General features: G+C 46.7%; 1 protein-coding gene across 4 annotated transcripts in view; it reads right to left on the reverse strand.

The window, feature by feature from the left end:
* The window catches only part of PLPPR2 (phospholipid phosphatase related 2), a 41,742-nt gene that overhangs the window by 4,442 nt on the left and 18,531 nt on the right, over positions 1 to 18,769 (reverse strand). For all 4 annotated transcript variants that reach the window (XM_081894572.1, XM_081894571.1, XM_081894574.1 and 1 more), the window contains exons 4-7: positions 16,839 to 16,959; positions 14,286 to 14,542; positions 11,257 to 11,433; positions 4,992 to 5,132 (exon numbers count right to left, since the gene is read on the reverse strand). In XM_081894572.1, coding sequence (XP_081750698.1) covers positions 4,992 to 5,132; positions 11,257 to 11,433; positions 14,286 to 14,542; positions 16,839 to 16,959 — 696 coding nt within the window. The remainder of the gene's footprint in view (positions 1 to 4,991; positions 5,133 to 11,256; positions 11,434 to 14,285; positions 14,543 to 16,838; positions 16,960 to 18,769) is intronic.

Here is an 18,769-nt window from a genome sequence, read left to right on the forward strand (position 1 = left end):
CACACATGGATGGTTGGGAGAGAATGACACAGAGATTGAAACAATTAGCTGCTTGGTCAACACACACTTGCTTGGATTGGGGAAAGAAATGGAAGTTTTGGGTTATTTTCAAGGTGTGGAGAATGGCGAGGGCTTGGGGAGAAGGTGGCTCATGCCACACAAAGAAGGACTCGCTAATCCCAAAAGTTCCAGAATTCGTGGCATGGATAGATTCACAAAAACTCACTCTGTTTATGTGTAAAGCCTCTCCTCTTCCCAGAGGGGAGGTGTTGTGAGCAGGAATTGCTTCCCGCGGCCGCAGGGGGGCGTGGCCAGGCCCCCTGTGTCATTGGAGTCCTGGGCCCGTGTCACACACTCCAGCCAGCCAATCTGGGGGCTGATGGGTGTGGTTTTGCTGTTTAAAAAGGCCACAGGCCCCACAAGCTCCTCCTTCTTGTTCCCGGCTTCCTCAGATCACCCGCCCTCCCTCCCTTTAGGCTTTGCCTCAGCACCTGACCTTGCAATGGACCTCGGTTGGTCGCCTTGGTTGCCAAAGGGCCCTGGTAGTAATTTTTTTCCACTTGGCAGATTGGGTCCAGCCACTTGGTTTTTTGCCTACCTTGTAGCAAATCATCACAACTTTGTAAGGTTTGGCTGTTAGGCATTGGAAATGCATTGTGTGTCGGAGGGGAGGTTGTGATCATCACCTACCCCTCTCCTTGAAGGGTATTCCATTAAAGGAATCTGGTGGTTGTGGTTCCTGTCCGATGCCCAGGTGGCAGCTAGGGCCATGGCTCAACCCCTGGTGACTCTAGGGGAAAGCTTCCAGTTGATTTGCATCAACAAGTTCCCCCTACAAGTTGTTAACCCTCGGGTGACTCCCTGCAGAGTGGGCAGGAGTCAAGTATAGTCTGTTCGGATCCCAATGCCTAAGCCAATACCACTCACATTCTGTAACCAATAAAGTTGTGGCCTTTTTTAGCCCATTAACCTAAACTACTTGTGTCCGTGTGTCTTATTTCACCACAAAGCAGGGCCTTGACTCACAACTACGTAAACTCATGCCTTCTGTGTAGAAGGGCCACTTTCTCCTTGCCTGCCTGCAGCATTTGGTTGGGGCAGAGGACCAAACAGGTCCATAATCAGTCCCACAATTCCATCACAGGGGTTGTGTCTAAAGCAGGGATGGAGACTAGGTGGCCCTTCAGATGTTGTTGTTTGAAAGTGTTGGGACTGCAACTCAGCTTGTACTGGAGACTGATGTGTCTGCATCAGCCCCAGCTAGTATGGACAATAGCCAGGGGTGAGGTAGTTCACCAACATCTGGAGGACCCACAGGTCCCCTACCCATGCCCTACACTGCCAATCCCACCCAACCATGCTGAAGGTGAGACTTTGCTTGAACAGGAGTCGCTCTGGGCTTACAGATATGTGAGCAGAGAAGGGAAGGGTGGACTGAGCAGGCTCTGAGATAAGCAAATTGCAAGGAGATTGGGAATTCAAGAGAGTTGGCTGGCAGGTGGCTTCCTCCCATGTGGTCCAAGCATCATTGTGGCAGTTAGCATTCCCACATCCAGGGAGGCAGCTAGAGTTAGGGGCTCAAGAACTAAGGGGAGTAGCTAGCCTGACACACTTCCCTGTTAAGGTTAGAGCTGGCAAGATATTGGCCGTGTCTTGCTGCCCCCTGCTTCCTCCTCCTTTTCATCACCCTAAAGATCCACCTTTCCAAGTTCTGCAACTGTTTACCTTCTGTTTCCTGGCCTTCCCTTATGCTAATCTTCCCCTCTCAAACAGTTCAGAATAGCTCAGCCAAGAAGAGCCTTTTTCCTTCTGACAAATGAAGCCACCCTACTCAATTTTTTGGCACTGCTCCATTTTATTCTTGGCATCAAGTCCAGGCATCTCTAAAAGCTCTCTGCATTCAGACTGTGAGCCAATGGATCAAGCACTTTTCGCATGGTGGATTATTTTTTCCTGTGGTTATTTGTTTAGACAGCAAGGCACTTTTTAAAAAAGCACCTGTGTATTCTGTTTGCTTTTTTATGGAAGAAAGCAAGACATTAGCAGGAGAAAGAGGACTCCTAGCAAGTAGAGAAGGAAAGGACAGGGCAAGAAACCGAAGTCCTTGTCAGGAGAGGGAGCAAAGAGTGGACGGTGCAACATAGCGAGCGATCGGAAACTGCAAGTGCAAAGAGGCGAAAGGTCTTTCCAGGATGTTGAAGCAGGAAGCAAAAGTGTCTCTGGAAGATAATAGGGAGCCAGTCCAGTAAGCAGTAAAGAGGAATGACATGATCAAAGCACCGCCATGCAGTATGGATTATTCAGCAAGCAGAACTTGGAAGAGAAATGAAACATTTAAGGTGGGAGAGAGCCAGACAGAAAACAAAACATGACGGGAATCCCAGATGAGAAACAATCAGAGCCCGAAGCAACGATTTAGCAACTGATTATAGAAAGGGATGGATTCTGGCAATATTAAAAGGAAATACGTGGCATGATCTACATAGAGAGAGAGAATTTGATGAGGTGGGTGGGTGGGTGAGAAAAAGTTACACAAACACACACCCCTGACACACACACCTCACCAAGGCTACATACTTGGATAGGGAATTGAAGACCCAAATCCTTATCGAGATAGAAACGAGTGGGGGGAAAAGGTGGTTTAGAATAGAGGGGGAAACTCAATGCTATGCATATAGATTATTAGTGAGTGAAAGCTTTGGTGCTGAAAATAACGAATAAAGAGAACAATTGTAAGTGTAAAAGAGGCCAAAAGAATAGTTGGGGTGTGTCACAATTCACGTGTAAAGGTTGGCAATCTAAACAGATCTTGTGAATAACTGAAAGCTTGGAGATACACCAATGAATGTTTATAGTCACCTTGGTTTGGCTGTTGCCATTCATTCGTACATTTCTAAAACTGGGGAAACATATACTCTACTTTCAGACAATCATGAAATTCATCTGTGATGGTGGGTACTCATGTGTGAATGATGATATTCACCAGGTTTCAGATATCCCTGTAAGAAGGGCAATTCTCGGAAACCATGTCAAAACAGCTGCCCAGTTGTTCATCAAGGCAACAGCTAGTCAGTCCTCCCTTTGACCACTCCTGAAGTGGAGCAAAGAGATGAGAAGATGGCTACAGGACAGCTTAGGTACCATGTGGTGGACAGCCAGACATGTCCCATCACACAAAAGAGGTTGCTTTATGTGAACTTGTTCTATAGCTCTGCCCTCCCCTCTTCCTCAACCCCTGCCCCCTTCCCTCTGCCCAAATTCACCTGCTCTCCAGTCTTCAACACTCACTTTGGAGCCTTTTGCTAAGCTGCTCCCTACATCGGAGACAACCTGTTTTTCATCTTTGCCTTCCCTCTTAAAACTCATTTCTTCCACCCAAACATTTCCTGGATTACCATAACCTCCTTTCTTGCTTCCTGATTACTCCCTCCAGCTATCATCTCTCATTTTTCACTAGACACATTATGTCTTCTCCCAGTTTTGTCCTTTCCATCACACCAAGATTATATGGGCCTCTAAGCAACAGAGACTTTTGAGTTCTCCTTGTTTGGTCTATTAAGGTACATCCCACTTTCATGGTGGAACTCAGGTAGTCATACATGGAATTCCCCATAGAATATCTCTTCTAAATTACTGCATCGAGCCCAGAACTTCATGTTGAGGACAACACAAGGCACCAGGAATGAAATGTATGATTGTGGGAAGCTACTTATGGACTATCTGAAGCTAACACAACAGAGCATTTCCTAACTCACTCCTTCCAGTGCTCAAACTTTTAAATTGCCACTTTCCATCCCTCAGTGCCACCCCCTCCTCACTCTACTTAAACCCTTTGCATTCTTTAAAATCACCGCTTTCCCCTTCTCTTTTTCCTTTAGTCCAACCTATGCTGCTGTTTAAAAGCGGCATTTTACAACCTGCTTTTGCTGCCCTTCCCCACCCTAACTTCATGCAAACTCAGGGTTGTGATGAGAAATTCTCCAAGTAGGACTGAATGATGATAGCCTTACATGTATATCAGAAGATATACCGTATTTTTCGCCCCATAGGATGCACTTTTTCCCCTCCAAAAAATGAAGGGGAAATGTGTGTGCGTCCTATGGGGTGAATGCAGGCTTTCGCTGAAGCCTGGAGAGCGCGAGGAGTCGGTGCTCACCGACCCCTCTCGCTCTCCAGGCTTCAGGAGAGCCGCAGTGCCAGTCCCACAAGGTAGGGGGACAGCGGGGAGGCGGAACGGCGGCATCCCGCTGTCTCCCGATGTGCTTTGGAGGCTGAGGGCGGGGAGACGCGTGCTTCCCCCTGCCGCCAGCCCCGCAAGCTCCGGGGACAGTGGGGAGGCGCAGCGCGTCTTCCTGCTGTTTCCAGACCTGGTCTGCAGGCGGGCAGCGGGGAGAAGAGCGCTTCTCCCCGCTGCCTGCCCCGCAAGCTCCGGGGACAGCTGGGAGGCACAATGCATCTTCCCGCTGTCCCCGGACCTGGTCTGCAGGTGGGCGGCGGGGAGAAGAGCGCTTCTCCCCGCTGCCGGCTCCACAAGCGCCTGGGGGGGGAAATAATTTTTTTTTCATTATTTCCCCCCAAAAAACTTGGTGCGTCCTATGGGCTGGTGCGTCCTACGGGGCGAAAAATACGGTATCTATTTATCTATCTATCAGACCCAGCACTCCAAGCAACTGGGTCTAGCATCTAAACTGGAGGAATTTCCCATAATGCCCCAACATAGTGTTCCTCTGGGGTGCTGTATGGGATTTAAGTGGTGGCTAAAGCCAGTTGATCAGAGAGCTCTAGTTGCTCCCCACTTCTGCTCCCACTGTGCCATGTAGGCCTGTCATGGCCCACTGACTGAGGAGGGAGCCCAATGGAGGGCCACATTTTGCCCACAGCCCACCCCCAAACCTGGAGCCAACTGTGTGTCTGTGCATAAGCTGTACAGATGTTTCAGGACGTCACAGAGCAGGAGGCAGGCAAGGGTTGCTGGGCGGGATGCCGCTTACCTGAGCCACACTCAACTTTTCTAGGGAACTGTCCACACAGGGCAAGCCCATGACAGGGACACTGGGCAAGCTGCTTTCAGTTGGGGTTGTTTTCTTGGCCGTAGGTGGGCTGCTCTGGAAATTGTTGACCACGCAAGTCACCTGCCAGCAGAAGAAGGTAGGAGCATAAAAACCCTCTTCACCTGATCCCGAACAATACAGTGAAATAAAAGAATATTGAGAGTCCCATGGACTGCAAGAATATCAAACCTATCCATTCTTAAGGAAATCAGCCCTGAGTGCTCACTGGAAGGACAGATCCTGAAGCTGAGGCTCCAATACTTTGGCCACCTCATGAGAAGAGAAGACTCTCAAAGCTACAAACATGAGTCTGACCAAACTGCAGGAGGCAGTGGAAGACAGGAGTGCCTGGCGTGCTCTGGTCCATGGGGTCACGAAGAGTCGGACACGACTAAACGACTAAACAACAACAACAACTAAACTTTCTGCCCAATTTTTGTTCTTCTACTTTAGTTCTTCACTTTCTGCTCATGCTAGCCTTCCTTGACTCCATGCACATGGCTATAGGCCAAGCTCCCCAAGCCCTTTCCTTTACTTTTTTCCTTTTTGTGTATATTTTTTATTAAATTTCCTGTTTTACACTTTAGAAAATGAATTTAAACAACCTTAAAACATCAATGACTTCCCCTCTTCTCTTTCCATGGTTCATTTTGCATAACATAAATCCTTGCATATTTTACATAAACTAAACCATTCAGTATTCCATTATTACATCCATCAAACCTTGTTTGCATTGTTGAATTTATCTTAATGCTGCCCATGTTTTCGAGTGTACACAATCCCCCCCCAATATATGCAATAAACATCTTCAAATCTTCTTTAAATGTACGTTCTTATTGTTCTCTTATTCTATATGTTAGGTCCACAAGCTGTGCATATTCCATCAGTTTAAGTTGCCATTCTTCTTTGGTTGGGACATCGCTCATTTTCCATTTTTGGGCTAACAAAACACGGGCCACAGTGGCGGCATACATAAATAACCTTTTTTGACACCTGGGAATTTCCGGCTGAATTATTCTCAACAAAAAGGACTCTGGAAAAGTACTTATAAACATTTTCTTCAATTCATTATGAATTATTACCCAATACTCTTTTACCCTTTTACCGGTCCACCACATATGGCACTTTCTGCTAATGCTAGCCTTCCTTGACTCCGTGCCAAAGGCTATTGGCCAAGCTCCTTGACTCCTTTCCATATATGGGGAAAGCCCTGCTGGGTCAGACCAAAGGGGGCCCAAGCAGTCACACATTATTTTCCCACAATGGGGAAAGAGTACCCTAGCCACACAATGAGCCACACAATTTGTTTGGGGCTGCAGGACTCAGTTCTATGTGCACTACAGTACCTAGGGAAGGTATGAGTATCATCGGGCCTCCTGAAGTTCTTGGACTACAATTCCAATAACCCCCTGCTGTGTCATGTTAAGTTGTTCCTGGTGTTTCTTGAGGTCCCTTACAGCAGTTAATTTGAGGTCCCCTGCAGCAATACCACCACCTGCTGGCATTTAAACAAACACACTTCCGTGCTCATAAATGAACTCAAATGAAACCCTGGTAAGGTCCTGTTAAAAGGCACCACCAAACCTGATCAGATTCAGATATTCTTGGAGGACATTGGTTTTCTGGATCCATATCAACCGAGGGTTAGGTGTGCTTTTGTCACTACATTGGGTTGCCCTGTGCTAGGAAGGAGACAGTAGAAATGTGATCCTCTTGGTTCTTCTAGCCATTTTTTCTCAACCTTTGGGTCCCCAGATGTTGTTGAACTACAACTCCCATCACCCCTAGCTAGCAAGGCCAGAGCTCAGGGATGATGGGAGTGTAGTCCAACAACATCTGGGGACCCACAGGTTGAGAACCGCTCTAACCATTTTTGGCACCATCTACCATGGTACGTGTCAGGGAACTGCCATCGGAGCCAGAGGGAGAGGGAGGGCTCCAGAGGGATTCAGGAGAGCGTCCCGGGAGGGAGAGAAGCAGCCCATCTGCTGGGGAAGGAATTCAGCATAGCACCAGTGGAGAAGGGGGGCAGATGGGGGAATCGGCGAGGTGGCTCCATGACTCCTCGCCAGAGACCAGCGAGGAGAGCACGGGTCCTCCGCTGCCCACACCCTCCCTGCACAGAAGGCTCCCGCGCAGGGAGAGTAGGTGGCGACTAGGCGTCAAAGAGCTTCTTTGCTGGAAGAAGTTCAAGAAATGCCCACTGATGGATTCTGCCAGCGATTGAGACAGCCACGGGTGAGAGGCTGTCCAGACAGAAAGGGTTCACCCAGGTAACCTAGCCAGGTGTGGTGTCGATTTACGCACAAGCAACCCCTAGAACCATTACAGCACGCTTCTGGGATGGCTGACCTAGTTAGGGGTTGTGGCTCCACAGGGTTCAATCTCATCCCCTATGCTATTTAATATCTACAGTACATTAAACTGCCAAGTGGGGCATTCTGGAATGCATTATCAACTTTTCAGATGGACACACAAACATGTTTCTCCTTTTCATCTCTTCTGGGTGTGGATGTGCTGGGCGTAGCAATGGACTGGATGAGAGCAACAAAATTAGGCTAAATCCAAACAAGACAGAGGGGCTGTTTGAGGATGGCTTCTTGGTCCAGAGAAGTGGTACCCAGCCAGTTCTGGAGGAGGTTGTACTCTTCCTGAAGGAGACTGGGAACATTCCTACATCCATGGTTACCACTGAAGGCACAGACGTTCCCTGTGGTGTGGACTGCTGGTGGCACAACTGTGACCCTGTCTTGGATGGAGATAGCCTAGCATTAGTGACCTATGCTCTGGTAACCTCCCTCTAGATTAATGCAGGAGGCTGCCATTGAAGTTGGTTCAGAAACTTCAGTTGGTGGAGAAATTGGCAGCACGGTGACTTACTAGAATCAGATGTTCTGAGGATATTACACAGGTGGGTGCCAGATGTTTGTGGGGCCAATTCAAAGTGTTGGCATTAACTTTTAAAGCCTTATGCAGCTTAGGAACCTGGTACCTGAACTCCTCCTAGATGAGCCTACCTTAACTTTGCAATTGTCAGTGGGGGCTCTCTTCAAGATTATGTCTCCACTGGAAGTATAGAGAGTGGCATCAAGTTGGGAATTACAGTGGTGCCCCGCAAGACGAATGCCTCGCAAGACGAAAAACCCGCTAGACGAAAGGGTTTTCCGTTTTTCGATGCGCTTCGCAAGACGAATTTCCCTATGGGCTTGCTTTGCAAGACGAAAACGTCTTGCGATTTTTTTCGTTTTCCCCCCCTTTTTCTAAGCCGCTAAGCCACTAATAGCCTTTTAGCTGCTAAGCCGCTAAGCCTTTAATAGCTGCTAAGCCGCTAATAGCGCTAATCCGCTAATAGGGTTGCTTCGCAAGACGAAAAAACTGCTAGACGAAGAGACTTGCGGAACGGATTATTTTCGTCTTGCGAGGCACCACTGTATAGGGACAGAACTACCCAAACTGTATAGAAATTTATTCATGTATGCAACTACAGCAGCAAGAATGTTACTCGCCCAAAAGTGGAAAGAAGAAGAAGTCCCAGCAAAGGAAGAATGGATACAAAAACTTCTGGAATACACAGAAATGGTGAAACTTACTGGAGGAATAAGAAATCAAGATAACAAACTTTTTATAAAAGAATGGAAACGGTTTGTTGAATATTTACAAATAAATTGCAAACAGATAAGAACAATGGCAGGATTATTGTAATAACCTGCAGTTTTATAAGAGTATATATTTAAAGTAGATAATTAAATGAGCAAATTAAATGAATTTGGATATTCAGAATATATTTTTTAAAACTGTAGAAAGAGGGGGAAGGAAGTCAAATTTTGAAATGTTAAATTGATTGTGAAAAGTATAAACTTGAAAAGTATAATTAAAACAAAAATACATCAAAAACTGAAATGTTAAAATGATTGAAAAATTACTGAAATGTATAAAATTGGAAATTACAACAAACAAACAAACAAACACAAGAGTGGCGTCAGGAGACAGGACTTTTTTGGTGATGGCACCCTTCCCATAGAACACTTTCCCCAGGGAAGATCACCTGATGCCTTCTGTGCCATCTTTTCAGTGCCAGGCAAAGCTATGCCCCACCCCACGAGTTTGTTCATTTTTCCGTAGTCCTTGGCAATTTTGTCAACTTTAACAGTGGTAGGATTTTTAGGGCTTTAGAATTAACATCTCATCCCTGCTGTTGGTTTGTAACATTATTTACGGAGGCTGTTATTTTGGAGAGGCAAGCTTCTTACACGTAGTTTTGTACAATGCTTGCCAATGTTTCCATGTAATTGCATTTCCTACTTTGTATGTTGTACGGCACCTAGAGGCTTCGGTGTAGGTGAAGTACTAATCTGATAATAATACTAATAATCTGGTGAGGAGGCTCCTGTAACCGCTGTGCAGACACTTATTAAATTAGGCTTCTTTCGTCTTCCAAAGCAACTACTCTATTCCCAGCTTAAGAATAGAAAGCGAAATACCGGTGGACAACAAAAGAGGTTTAAAGATGCTCTCAAAGCAAATCTGAAAAAATATAGTATAAACACTGATAACTGGGAAACACTGTCCTGCGAGTGCTCCAATTGGAGAACAGCCTTTACCAAAGGTGTCATGGGCATTGAAGACACTCGAATTCAGGACGAAAGGGAGAAACGTGCTAAGAGGAAGGCACGCTTTGCAAACCCTCACTGTGATCAACTCCCGCGGGTGCGGACACGGAGCAATGGATCCAAACTACAAGAAAGAAGATTCCACCTAAACATTAGGAAGAACTTCCTGACATTAAGAGCTGTTCGACAGTGGAATTTGCTGCCAAGGAGTGTAGTGGAGTCTCCTTCTTTGGAGGTCTTTAAGCAGAGGCTTGACAACCATATGTCAGGAGTGCTCTGATGGTGTTTCCTGCTTGGCAGGGGGTTGGCCCTTGTGGTCTCTTCCAACTCTATGATTCTATGATTCCCACCAGGAAACCTATGTCCCCATTGTGGAAGGACATGTGGATCCAGAATTGGCCTCCACAGTCACTTATGGACGCACTGTTAAAACCGTGTTTATGGAAGACAATCTTCTTACCTCTCTTGCCCTGACCTAGCCACTATGATCCATGTGACGGTCACCTGCAGACTTGATTATTGTAACTCACTCTACGTGGGCTGCCCTTGAAACTCCAGCAGGTTCAGAATGCCGCGACAAGACTCCTTATGGGGTTCTCGCTGCGGGATCACATTCACCCGGTGCTATACCGTGGCCCCGATCTGGTGGAATGCTCTGTCACAAGAGACTAGAGCCCTGCGGGACTTGACATCTTTCCACAGGGCCTGCAAGACGGAGCTGTTCCACCAGGCCTTTGGCCAAGGCACAATCTGACCTCCTCTCTCCTTCTGTAATCCTCATAGAACTCTAGCCCAATGGTTGCCATTAATTTGACTCTGAATTGATTTTAGAATGAATTGATTTTAGAATGTATTTCAATTAACTGATTGTGATTTTATGTAAACTGTGTTATTTTTACTGTTAGCTGCTCTGAGCCCGGCTTTGGCTGGGGAGGGCGGGATATAAATAAAATTTTATTATTATTCTTATTATTAAAAGATAAAGGGACCCCTGACCATTAGGTCCAGTCGTGGCTGACTCTGGGGTTGCGGTGCTCATCTCGCTTTATTGGCCGAGGGAGCCGGTGTACAGCTTCTGGATCCTGTGGCCAGCATGACTAACCCACTTCTGGTGAACCAGAGCAGCACATGGAAACGCCATTTACCTTCCTGCCTATTTATTTACTTGCACTTTGACATGCTTTCGAACTGCTAGGTGGACAGGAGCTGGGACCGAGCAATGGGAACCTACCCCGTGGTGGGGATTCGAACCGCCGACCTTCTGATCAGCAAGTCCTAGGCTCTGTGGTTTAACCCACAGCGCCACCTTCGTCCCAATTATTATTATTAAATGCCAAAGAAAAAAGAATGAAGAGAGCAGAACAGAACATTAGCCTACTGCTCACGAAGTCCCCCCCCTTCCCCCCTTGAAGGCCCACGTGGCACAACTCCTGAGCATCTAGGCCATTTCCCTGTATCTCAAGGTCTTGCACCAGATAACATCCTGCATCTGCAGATGGGTGGCCCGAGCTCTCTCTTCCCCATGTCCTGTGCGGAAGCCCCACCTCCCCCTGTCTGCCTTCAGTCTTGCCCACGACAGACACACCATCACTTACCAGGAAGGCAGCAATGGCCCCACCGGTGAGGAACCCCGCCAGCACATCGGACCAGTGGTTTCGATACTCTGCAACGCGAACCACACCCACCAGGAAAGCAGGACACAAGAGAGCCAGGCACAGGGAGGGCTTGGCCAGGCGAGAGCCCTTCAGCCGGAAGACCAGGGTCACGTACATCTGCAGAGGGAGGGAGGAGCAACAGAGGGTCATAGTCCGAGGCTGGCAATGGGGGCAGTTGCTTAGTCTTCCTTGGAGGGCGTTAGGAGCAGTGGGAATTGCAGGATGCGCAGCTATTATGTTGTGGTCTTTTAAAAATGTAAATAAAGAAGGCGGGTTTACAGTTCTTATTGCGAATATTCTGTATTGTGGAGCTTCCAGAGAGGTAGCAGTCAACTGCAGAGTCCTGAATCATTCCTCGCCTGCCCCCTGCAACTTCCCACTGAAATGGGCCTTAGAGCAACCAGCAATTTCCTACATTCCTGTAGCTGCTGCCACCACATTTCCCCAAGACCTGTGACCAAGTGCAACAGCTAGTGGGGGCCAAGATACTTTGCCCCTCCCAAAGCTCTTAAGGAGGGAGCCAGGCCCCCCTGTCACATCAGCGCTTTGCACTACGTGGCGCGTGCGAAACCAGCACATTGCATGATGTGTCGTGTGACATCAGACATTGGATCCCTCAATAGTGGGGGCAAGTCAGCATCCCTGCCCCTGACCACTGTGCCTCCTCCCTAATTCTCATTCTCTCTCTCTCTCTCTCTCTCTCTCACTCACACACACACACACACACACACACACCAATGGAAAGCTCAGTACACACAGCACTGCTTTAACCCCAATTGAAACAGTGTGCCCCATATCGGTTCTCCTGTGGGAAGGCTCCTTTTCTTCATTCTCAGGGGGGCTGACCAGCCCACATATCTGGGGTCGGGAAAGGTTCTCTGCCAAGTCTGGCCAGCGGTGCCTCTGTGCATGTGTGTCTTTCTTCCTGCAAGACTCGGCTGCTTTGTTCTCTAGAGCTGGTTGTTCAGCTTATTAATCATGCTAATAATGAAAATCTTAATAATGAAAATCTTAATAATAATAAATCTTAATAATGTAAATCTTAATCATGAAACCAGCGAGTGCACAAAGCTAATAAATAAGCAAGCACCTTTCGGCAGCGCTGCATGGTCTGAATTGCACTGTGTTTCATATGCAGGAAGAAGCCTAATGGGGAAGCTGGCTCTGCAGCCCAGAAAAGAGGCTGCTCTAATCATCTTTTGGTCTCTTCCAGTTCTTTGATATGATGAGTTTCTCCCTCGTTTGCGGCTGACATCCACTGCTTGCCCCAAGACATTTTGCTGCCCAGGGCACAGCCCATGTATCTTCTTTCTCCCTCTTTCTCTCTCTTACACACACATACAAACAAACATAGGCAAAGACATTGAAAAGTCTTGTTCGACATGCAGGTATTAAGGGCTCAGCCACACTTCTGCTTGTCCCTTGCCTAGAAAACACAGATCTGGGCGGTTTTCTGGTCCGAGCAATTTTGCCTCTGCTCTGTCACTTTCCCTGGAAATCCTCTCTGTGGAACAAGCAGCATTCTGCAGAAAACCAATTGCCATTGGTTCCAATTCAGCAGTGGAGCAAATGGAAGTTTGGATGAGCCTTTATTCTCGCCTTTATGTCTTCCCACCCCATAGCAGATTCCTGCCACCACCCCAGCTAAAGTCTTTCTTGCTGATCCTGGGCGTCCCCCAGATGTTGTTGGAGAGGCAAAGGGAAATTATTTAGGAACATAGGAACAAACTCGCCGGCTGGATCAGGCCAATGACCCATCTAGTCCAGCACCCTGTTCTCACAGTGGCCAACCAGATACGTCTTGTGGGGAACCAGCGAGGAGAACATGAGCACGAGAGCCCTCTTCCCTCCAGTGGTTTCCAGCTACAAGAAGAAGAAGAGTTTGGATTTGATATCCTGCCTTTCACTCCCTTTAAGGAGTCTCAAAGAGGCTAACATTCTCCTTTCCCTTCCTCCCCACAACAAACACTCTGTGAGGTGAGTGGGGCTGAGAGACTTCAAAGAAGTGTGACTAGCCCAAGGTCACCCAGCAGCTGCATGTGGAGGAGCGGAGATGTGAATCCGGTTCCCCAGATTACGAGACTACCGCTCTTAACCACTACACCACACTGGCTCTCAGCATGGTTGCCTCCAACTGTGGAGGTAGACCATTCAATCTTCTCCATCTGGAAAGAGGATAGGTTCTCTGCTCAGATCAGGCAACACTTTGTGACACTGCTGAGCCACCAAACTCATTTATTTTCTGAGCCTTGATAGCAAAAAGCCCACTTTCCTCCCCTCTTTTTCTCTTCATGCCCATCAGAAGGCACCCCAGGCCTCCTAAGGAACCCACTTTGGGGTGGAGCAACCAAAACTCAGAGCTGGCCGACATGCCTTGCGATCGTAGGTCAGGGATTCCCCAGGGCTACCATACATCCAGATTTCCCCAGATATTATCAGGATTCCGAAGGCAGAAATGACGTTTGGGAAGGAATTTCCAAAATGTGACGCTTTGTCCTGGATTTTAGGCAAGTCAATCGAATGTGTTTGGGGGGGGGCATTTTTGTTATTAAAAACAACAACAACTCTACAGCTTTTGAGTTTTCCTAAAAAAAACACACAACTCAACAATGTTGGGGTCTTCCTAACTTTCAGGGTGTCCTGGTTTTTCCTTTTCGAAATATGGCAACCCTAGATCTCCCAAATTTGAGTCTCCAGCTGTTTTGGGGCTACAGCTCTCATCATCCCTAGCTAGCAGGAGCAGTGGCCAGGGATGATGGGAACTGTAGTCCAAAACCAGCTGGAGACCCAGGTTTGGGGAAATTTGGTGTAGGTGGCCTCTGAAAGGTCGGGCCCAGCAGTCACCTCCACCACATCTGGCATGTCCTTGTGGGAAGAGATAGGCGCTTTTTGCTTACCCCAGCCACTTCAGCCCCCTCCTCACTCCGACACCCATTTCCCTGGCCCCTCCACCCACCAGAGCCTCGTACCACAGTATAGGCTACAGCGTAGGCACTGAGAGCAGCATCCTTGGAGGGGAAGGCCTTGCGGGCGGCAGTGACCAGGGCGGGGTTGCCCGAGCAGGCAGCCTTGTCCGTGACGTAGATGGTGCCTGGGGGCGCCTGGCAGCCGAGGGCAGTGTAGTTGGGTCGACACACCGACAGGAAGTGTGGAGTCTGGTTTCCGGTAACCACCTGGCCAGCGTTGGCAAAGATAGTGGTAGTGAAGAGGCCAAAGGAATAAATGCCTGTGGGAAAGTAAAGGGGAAGAAATGGGCTGAAAGGAAGGAGATGAGCAGCTGGAGGTGGCGAAGCTGGGGTTTGTAAAAGATATATCGTTCAAAACTGGTTTGAAGTCCATATCGTGATATCGGTGTCATAATTTGTCACCTGGCAGCAGTGCTGGATTTATGTATAAGCTAAACAAGCTGTAGCTTAGGGCCCCACTCTCTTGGGGCCCCCCAAAAACCCTGGATGTACATTTCCAAAATATAAGATAAAAAACAAGTACCGTAAATTAAAACCTATATGCAACAACGGTGTTTTGTAGGCTCCTATGATGTAAGTCTTGGGCCCCGCCTGCTAGCCTGCTCCCTAAAATATCACTGGTTTGCTCATTGCTATATATAGGGTGCCTACATTCTGCTATTTATAATTATTACTAATTTGCATCATATATTTACACCTATTATTATTTCATGTTATAGCAAGTTTATAGAGACTAGATTATAAGTCTTTGTAAATTGTGTTTCTAAAGGAACTCTTGTTATTGCCAAATGCCAGGGTGTTTGCATTATTAAGTTTGTTATGAATAAAAAACCATTTTAAGTTAGCGCTTAACAATTATTTCACTATTAATATACTTCTTCTTAATTGTATTTCAGTTCAACAATTACTTTGATAAAATACATATTTTGTTATGGGCAAATGGCTTTAGATAATTTATGGCTTTAGGTCCATACCATATAGCATATATTCAACACAAAAAACAGCGACAATTTGTTGTTGACAAAGGAGAGCTGGACATATAAAGGGCCCTATTACCTTCAGTAGCCGAGGGCCTCATCAAACCTAAATCCGGCCCTGCCGGGCAGTATATCGTGAATCATCATGTATGTGTGTGCTATGCAAAAATCACAATGTGGGCAAAACCATGAAGCCAGCCAATGTGTTTCTCGATTCCTGCATCTCCCATTAACTTTGCTGGCTCAGCTCTCCTCTGCCTCAAGCAGGGGGCAATGAATCACAAGAGCAAAATTAACGATGCAGGAAAAACTGTGAGGCCAGCCAATGCCTCTACTTAGCTCTCTCCTAATTTCAGACACCATGATATATCTGTGTATCACGATGTTTAGCTGGCAATATACTGCGATGTTGAAAACCAGATATCGCCCAGTCCAGAATGTCTGCTTTGCGGAGAACTGTGGCAAGTGCAAAAAAAGGTGCTATTGAAGCTAAAGATGCCACAAGAGGATGGAAACTTTGGGGCCATCCACACTTTCATTTGGGAACGCGGGTGGCGCTGTGGGTTAAACCACAGAGCCTAGGACTTGCCGATCAGAAGATTGGCTGTTTGAATCCCCGCGACGGGGTGAGCTCCCATTGCTCAGTCCCTGCTCCTGCCAACCTAGCAGTTCAAAAGCCGGTCAAAAGTGCAAGTAGATAAATAGGTACCGCTCCAGCGGGAAGGTAAACAGTGTTTCCATGCACTGCTCTGGTTCGCCAGAAGCGACTTAGTCCTGCTGGCCACATGACCCGGAAGCTATACGCTGGCTCCCTTGGCCAATAAAGCGAGATGAGCGCAGCAACCCCAGAGTCGGTCACGACTGGACCTAATGGTCAGGGGTCCCTTTATCTTTACCTTACACTTTCATTTGTCCCATGATTTCATGTCAAAGGTCCAAGAGGAATATATTTTTTGTCCTGCTGCTTTCCCCACAAAACTTTGTTGTTTACTGTCAAACTGGAACAAACGCCAATGGGGTTTTCTGTTCCAATTCAGCAGTAAACAGCTCCTTTTCCTGGGGAAAGGGGTGGGACCAAAAAAAACCCCAACCTCTCAGATCTGTGATTTGAAAACACTTGAAATCATGGGCTGAACAGAAGTGCAGATAGGCCTTTTGCTTCAGTATTTATGTTAACTGATGACTGGGAGACTGGGCTTCTCTTAGAAACAGCCGACACATTGCCAGATAACTTGCTTATTTGTGTCTCTCTCTGGGACCAGAGAGAGAACAGTCCTTAGGTAAGAACTTAAAGAAAACTGGACTGCATTGCTGGTTGTTTAAAAGCAATGAGCTGATTTGTATTTTAGTCGGTTACCTTTTTTTTGTAACCAGTTTAAAGATGGTTTGCAGTAAAACTTTGGAACTCTATTTTTCTCGGCGTGGAGAGCTTATTGATCCATATTCTGCACAAGGTCCAGATCAGGGAATTCTGCTCACATAACTCTTAACAGGGTGGAGCTGAAAATTAGGAGGGAATCTTGGGAGTGACTTTGAGGCAATTGAAGGAGGCAGGGTGGTAAAGTCATCTTTCACTTACCCAGAAAACGAATGATGCGCCGTAGAAGGGGGTTGAAATAGCAACACTCTCCTGAGATGATTGTCTTCTCCTCGCGTCTCTCAGGCTGGAGGAAAAAGGCAGCCAGTTCTCCAACAAGAATCTAAGGCAGGCAGGTGATGGGTAAGAGACAGAGAGAATATAAGCTTTGGCCAAGTCAAGCCCAATTCATTAACCAGTGAAGTGAGAAGGAATCTGTTTCTTTGAAAGTGCTTCTGACACAGTGATTTTATACCACTTGTGGGTCCAACACACTTATTTAGCAGGACGGGACCTCACTCTTTGTCAGGGTATCCATTTCTGTGACCATAAATGGCTGAGACAAATATATGGGCACTTGCTGCAGAAAAAGATGTGACTACCTAATTCTGCTCTTTGAGCCTGGTACCCAGCCGAGTCCAATTTAAGTCTGCTCCTGTCTGCAGATAAGGGACGCGGGTGGCGCTGTGGGTTAAACCACAGAGCCTAGGACTTGCCGATCAGAAGGTTGGCAGTTCGAATCCCCGCAACGGGGTGAGCTCCCGTTGGTGGTCCCTGCTCCTGCCAACCTAGCAGTTCGAAAGCATGTCAAAATGCAAGTAGATAAATAGGTACAGCTCCAGCGGGAAGGTAAACAGCGTTTCCTTGCGCTGCTCTGGTTCGCCATGCTGGCCAAATGACCCGGAAGCTGTATGCCGGCTCCCTCGGCCAATAAACTGAGATGAGCGCCGCAACCCCAGAGTCGGCCACGACTGGACCTAATGGTCAGGGGTCCCTTTACCTTTACCTGTCTGCAGAGATACTGTTACTGTTATTGCTATTGTTATTGGCCTTTATTGGCATAAGTTTAAGCAATAAAATCATACAATGTCATCCAAATACATTAACAATCGAAAACACACACAATATATAAAAGACTAGATAGCCACCATTGAGTAAATCAGGCAACTTTAGATTTAGCTTAAAAAATCTCGGCTAAATACCCTGAAACAATCTCGGTAGTTTCAGGAGTATCGTCCCTCAATAAATATTGGATTATAGACTCTTTGTAAATTGATATTTTAGGATGTAAGGAAAGCACAAGGAGATCTCTGCCAAGAGTGCAGTCCAAAATTATGTGCTGTATCTGGTGTTTTCTTATTACAGGAGCAGAATCTGTTCTGGAAGGGGGTTTTTGGAAACCTTCCGAACAAAACAGATGAGGGGAATGCATTTAGACGAGTAGAAATAAAAGGTCTGTGATGCAATATCTAGATTATAAAGGTAATTAGGCATTACTCCATGGTAGGGCTGCAATCTTAAGTAAGCAGATGAACATACAAAAGGCATACAAAGAGGTAGAGTTTTGGGATTTCATGGTCTAGCAGTCTCTGCTTGATGAGAGAGAAGATTTGTGACTTATCCGATAGAAGAAGGGAATCTATTGCAATCCCTATTTGCCTGAGTTTGAGGGTAATATCAGAAAACCATGTAAAATTATGTGTATCTCTGCTACTAATCCTGACATTTCTTACTTAGGATTTCTCCAGACATTCTTTTTTAATCTTCAGTTACGCTCATGGTGGTATCGGTATAGTTATATGTGATTCTGCTTTCCATACTGTAAAGTGACTACGAGAGGGTCTATTATCTCATTTCAAAAATAAAAATTTAAATAAATTAAATTGAATTGAATAATAATAAATCCACATTTCCTCCCCCCCCTTAAATAAAATACAGTTGTACCTTGGTTCATGAATGCCTTGCGACTTGAATGTTTTGGCTCCTGAACACTGCAAACAGGGAAGTGAGTGTTCCGGTTTGTGAACGTTCTTTGGAACCTGAATGTCTGATGCAGCTTCCGATTGGCTGCAGGAAGCTCCTGCAGCCAATCGGAAGCTGCGCCTTGGTTCCCGAACGTTTTGGAAGTCAAACAGACTTCCAAAATAAATTCT

This window comes from Podarcis melisellensis (genome assembly GCF_964234715.1).
Source record: "Podarcis melisellensis genome assembly, chromosome: 17".
In the NCBI taxonomy this organism is placed as follows: domain Eukaryota; kingdom Metazoa; phylum Chordata; class Lepidosauria; order Squamata; family Lacertidae; genus Podarcis; species Podarcis melisellensis.